Source organism: Mobula hypostoma, chromosome 5 (genome assembly GCF_963921235.1).
Source record: "Mobula hypostoma chromosome 5, sMobHyp1.1, whole genome shotgun sequence".
Classification (NCBI taxonomy): domain Eukaryota; kingdom Metazoa; phylum Chordata; class Chondrichthyes; order Myliobatiformes; family Myliobatidae; genus Mobula; species Mobula hypostoma.
This window is the reverse complement of record NC_086101.1, coordinates 171,822,877-171,828,876: the sequence shown is the minus strand read 5'-3', so window position 1 is coordinate 171,828,876 and position 6,000 is coordinate 171,822,877. Positions and strand designations below refer to the sequence as shown.

The 6,000-nt window shown below is 40.9% G+C and overlaps 1 protein-coding gene across 1 annotated transcript in view; it reads right to left on the bottom strand.

Moving 5' to 3' along the window:
• Positions 1-468: 468 nt before the first annotated feature.
• The window catches only part of LOC134346351 (NACHT and WD repeat domain-containing protein 2), a 30,585-nt gene continuing 25,053 nt past the window's right edge, over positions 469-6,000 (bottom strand). Inside the window, exon 8 of the mRNA XM_063047699.1 lies at positions 469-647. Within this exon, the coding sequence (XP_062903769.1) occupies positions 485-647 (163 nt within the window). The 3' untranslated portion in view covers positions 469-484. The remainder of the gene's footprint in view (positions 648-6,000) is intronic.

Sequence of the window (6,000 nt, the reverse complement as noted above, 5' to 3'; positions counted from 1 at the left end):
ATCTTTTGTTTTCAAAGTGTTCAGTTAATTTTAGTTAAATTTTATTCAGGCATGTCAATATTGATACATGAATTAACACTCATTAGGGTAATTTATCTAGGGCATTTGACTCCAATAGAGTGCAGCACATGATTTCACTTAAACAGAATTTGCAACCAGAGACACAAAAATCCTTGAAAATGATTACTATCAAGGGGAAACATTGAATAAATTATTTACACTGTATTATATCGATTTCCATTATCTGACACTAGATTGTATTTACACAGGGTTGAAATCTACTTGACAGCCGAATTCATTGAACCATGTTTCATTGTTTTATTGGTTGATACTCCATATGTGAAACTGGAATCACAGTGCCAACTGCAGATATAATATTGCAAACATGCACCGCATGGCAATTGTTCTAATGTGCTGATGGCTGATGTCTGACTTCTTTTCTCTTTTGCACATGAGGCTGTGTTAAAGATTGAGGATCTGGCACTTACCCTGAGATCCATTCGGAGGACAGGATGGATGCCTTGGCAACAAGAGCACTCTTGCCGCATCCCGCTTCCCCAAGAAGTACAATCGGTCTTTGTTTCGACTGTTGCAGACATTCCTTCAGGCTAAGCAAGGAAGTTTCTCTTCCAATGAAAAATGATGCCCTTGGAAAAGATTTATAACAATAAACCTTTCAATTGGGACAATACTGGACCAAAACTTTTGATACAGAGGGCTCTATTTAAAAGAATTGTCAAGGTGACATTCATTTCATCAAACAATAAACTGCACTAAGGCTTATAGCAATCTTCAATTAAACACTAATGTAAAATGTATAGCTTTGATATTATTAATTATTAAGGCAAAACTATATTTGAAATTAAGTAGTTTTTCACTCTTAGAAAAGCAACACGTGCATTTTGAAATAAATTGACTACGATATGACAACAGCCGCTAACTGTGTCAGTGCAACAACTTTTAATGCTCATTACATCATGAATTTTTGCAAATGTCCTGATTTCCACTGGCACCATGACAAAACAGCTTACGCAGATGTTTTTCATGAAAGAGTGCACCCTCTTCAATGAGATTAGGAGCTGTTGGATCCTGACGCTTTTGTAATCTAAAGGTTCTTAGCAAGTCCAGAATGAGACATAAAACTTGCCGCTTACGGTCTTGGTAACATTTTATTCATTGTCACAAGATCAAAGAAGAACAAGAAGAGTCGAGGGAACAAATACCAGACTACAAAGTAGTCATAGATTTTACTTTGGTCTCTCAACACTTCTTCTCTTTGTTCCTCCATACTGACTATGCCAAGTTGTTGGATCCTGATGCTTTTGTGATCCAAGGTTCTTTGGAAGTCGAGAATTAGGCATAAAACTTATTACTAAGCAATTTTATTTCGTATTACAAGAATGAAGAATGAACGAGGAGCCGAAAGAACAAAGAAAAGAAAAAAGAAAGGCATTTGTGGTCATCATACATAGATTAGGGATAACAGCAATTCCAGTGCTAACATTTAACATATAAAATAGCCAGATTCATAGGGCATTACACTTGCTACTGAAAACTAATAAGATTCTAGAAAAATACAGAAGCAACTGTACTGTAATGACTGGCAAATCCGCTGAACAATTACATGTACATGTCGGTGATTATATAAAATTACAAGCAAGCATAGGAAAGTTAAACTAAGGAAGAAAAATATCAATTCTAAACCTAATCCAACAGACCAAAGTAACCATACGTTGTCTGGTTTCCTAGAGCTAAGTAACCATATATTGTCCTGATTCCTGATTCCTCTCAAATTATGTCTCAAATTACACCAGTCACAAAAGCTTCTGCCTCATAATTAATGACATCCTTTGAATTCCACAAGGAGTTGTGTGCAAGCAACAAGATATCCAGTTAACTACTAACTATTCACTGAAGTAAAGCTGGTAATATGAAATACAACCAAAAAATAGTGGAAATACTCAGCAGCACAGGCAGCATTTGTAGAAGGAGAAATAGTTATAGCTCGCAACTTCAATAACCTACGACTATTGAAGTCGAAATATTAATTCTGTTTCTCCTTCCACAGATGCTGCCTGAATATAAGAATTTGAGAAGCAGGAATGGGAGTAGGCCATCTGGCCTGTCAAGCCTGCTACACCATTCAATAAGATCACGGCTGATATGGCTGTGGATTCAGCTCCACTGACTTGCCTTTTCCCCATAACCCTATATTCCACCACTATGCAAAAATCTATCTATGTTTTAAATGTATTTAATGAGGTACCCTCTACTGCTTCCCTGGGCAGAGAATTCCAGAGATTCACTATTCTCTGGAAAAAATAAGGTTCATCTTCATTTCCATCCTAAATCTACCCTTTGAAACTTGAGACTATGGCCACAGTTACACACCTACAGTGGAAACAACATTCCTGCCTCTATCTTGCCTATTCCTTTCATAATTTTATATGTTTTTGTAAGTTCCGTTCATTCTTCTGAAATCCAGTGAGTATAGTCCCAGGTGACTCAATCTCTCCTCAGAGTCTAACTCCCTCATCTATGGAATCATCCTGGTGAATCTCCTTTGCACTGCCTTCAAAATCAGTATATCTAATTTCGGGTAATGAGACCAGAACCAGATGCACTACTCCATAAGGCATAGGGGCAGAATTAGGCCATTCAGCCCATTGAGTCTGCTCTGCCATTCCATCATGGCTGATCCCAGATCCCACTCAACCCCATACACCTACCTTCTCACCATATCCTTTGATGTCCTGACCGATCGGAAACCATCAACTTCCGTCTTAAATATACCCACGAATATGGCCTCAACTGCAGTTTGTTGCAGACCATTCCACAGATTCACCACTCTGACAAAAAAAATTCCTCCTTACCTCTGTTCCAAAAGGTCGCCCCTCAATTTTGAGTCTGTGCCCTCCAGTGCTGGATAACCCCAGCATAGGAAACATCCTCCCCACATCCACCCTATCTACTCCTTTCAACATTCAGTAAGTTTCAATGAGATCCCCCCGCATTCTTCTAAATTCCAGTGAGTACAGGCCCAAAGTTGCCAAATGCTCCTCATATGTTAACCCCTTCATTCTTGGAATAATCCTCGTTAACCTCCTCTGGTCTCTCCAATGACAATACATCCTTTCTGAGATATGGGACCCAAAACTGTTGACAATATTCCAAGTGTGGCTTGACTAGTGTCTTATAAAGCCTCAGCATTACCTTCTTGCTTTATATTCTATTCCCCTTAAAACATTGCATTTGCCTTCTTTACCACAGACTCAACCTGTAAATTAACCTTCTAAGAGTCTTGCATGAGGACTCCTAAGTCCCTCTGCACCTCTGATGTTTGAATTTTCTCCCCATTTATATAATAGTCTGCACTATTGTTCCTTCTACCAACATGCGTTATCATAAATTTCCCAACCCTGTATTCCATCTGCCACCTTTTTGCACATTCTTCCAATTTGTCTAAGTCCTGCTGCAATTGCATTGCTTCCTCAGTACTACCTACCCCTCCACTCATCTTCGTATCATCTGCAAACTTTGCCACAAAGCCATCTACTCCAGGTGCAGCCTCCCTAGTATCTTGTACATTTGCAGCATAATATATATTGAAAGGTCTAGATAGAGTGGATATGCAGAGGATGCTTTCTATAGGTGGAGAATTTGTCATCAGTGGGGTTAAACTCAGAAAAGAAGGACATTCCTTTAGAACAGCGATGAGGAGGAATTTCTTTAGCCAGAGGGTGGCGAATCTGTGGAATTGATTGACACTAAGGATTGTGGAGGCCAAGTCATTGGGTATATTTAAAGCAGAGGTTGATATGTTCTTGATTAATAAGAGCATCAAAAGTTACGGCAGTGAAGGCATGAGAGTGGGGTTGAGAGAGATATTAAATTAGCTATGTTCAAATGATGGAGGAGACTTGATGAACCAAATGGCCTAATGTTCTACGTATGTCTTATAGCTTGTAACATAACTACCCCGCCCTCAAATTCAATCTCTGTAGCAATGAAGGCCAAAATTCTATTTGATTGGGTTGGCAAGTTTGCAGACGACACAAAGGTTGGTGGTGTTGTAGATAGTGTAGAGGATTGTCAAAGATTGCAGAGAGACATTGATAGGATGCAGAAGTGGGCTGAGAAGTGGCAGATGGAGTTCAACCCGGAGAAGTGTGAGGTGGTACACTTTGGAAGGACAAACTCCAAGGCAGAGTACAAAGTAAATGGCAGGATACTTGATAGTGTGGAGGAGCAGAGGGATCTGGGTGTACAGGTCCACAGATCCCTGAAAGTTGCCTCACAGGTAGATTGGGTGGTTAAGAAAGCTTATGGGGTGTTAGCCTTCATAAGTCAAGGGATCGAGTTTAAGAGTCGCGAGGTAATGATGCAGCTCTATAAAACTCTGGTTAGGCCGCACTTGGAGTACTGTATCCAGTTCTGGTTGCCTCACTATAGGAAGGATGTGGAAGCATTAGAAAGGGTACAGAGGAGATTTACCAGGATGGTGCCTGGTTTAGAAAGTATGCATTATGATCAGAGATTAAGGGAGCTAGGGCTTTACTCTCTGGAGAGAAGGAGGATGAGATGAGACATGATAGAGGTGTACAAGATAATAAGAGGAATAGATAGAGTGGATAGCCAGCGCCTCTTCCCCAGGGCACCACAGCTCAAAACAAGAGGACATGGCTTTAAGGTAAGGGGTGGGAAGTTCAAGGGGGATATTAGAGGAAGGTTTTTTACTCAGAGAGTGGTTGGTGCTTGGAATGCACTGCCTGAGTCAGTGGTGGAGGCAGATACATTAGTGAAATTTTAGAGACTACTAGACAGGTATATGGAGCAATTTAAGGTGGGGGCTTATATGGGAGGCAGGGTTTAAGGGTCGGCACAACATTATGGGCTGAAGGGCCTGCACTGTGCTGTACTATTCTATGTTCTATTATTATTTACCATTTAAATAATAATCTGATCTTCTACTTTTCCTTCCAAAGTGGATGACCTCATATTTGCCAACATTGTACTGCATCTGCCAGACCTTTGCCCATCTATATTCCTCTTCAGACTTTGCTTCCTCTGCACAATTTGCTTTTCCACTCAACTTACTTGCATCAGCAAACACTCAGTCCCCTCTTCCAACTTGTTAATACCTACAGTATCATGAATAATCTGCGGCACTCTGCTCACCAGATTGCCAACCAGAGAAACACCCATTTATTCTACCTCTCTGCCTTCTATTGATCAACTAATCTTCTATCTTGCACTGTACCATTGCCACAAATTTTGTGATGTATGTCAGTGACAATAGACCTGATTCTGATCCATGCCAATACAGTACCCCCAACTCCATGCACCTTATCTTATTGATAAATTCCTTATGTCATACCTTATTGTACACCTTCTGGAAATCTAAGTATGCAACATCCACCTGTTCCCCTTAATCCACTCTGCTTGTTATTTCCTCAAGGAACTCCAGTAAGTTTAGCAAACAAGATGCTGAATGCATTCTGAGTTTGCCTGAAGGAGCCACTTCCATTTGCAGGTCTTGTTATTTCTTACTTAATGATAATTTCAAACATTTTCCCAACTAGAGACATCAAGCTAACATGCCTATAGTTAACAACAGGAATTCTGCAGATGCTGGAAATTCAAGCAACATACATCAAAGTTGCTGGTGAACGCAGCAGGCCAGGCAGCATCTATAGGAAGAGGCGCAGTCGACGTTTCAGGCCGAGACCCTTCGTCAGGACTAACTGAAGGAAGAGTGAGTAAGGGATTTGAAAGCTGGAGGGGGAGGGGGAGATGCAAAATGATAGGAGAAGACAGGAGGGGGAGGGATGGAGCCGAGAGCTGGACAGGTGATAGGCAGAAGGGGATACGAGAGGATCATGGGACAGGAGGTCCGGGAAGAAAGACGGGGGGGGGGGTGACCCAGAGGATGGGCAAGAGGTATATTCAGAGGGACAGAGGGAGAAAAAGGAGAGTGAGAGAAAGAATGTGTGCATTAAA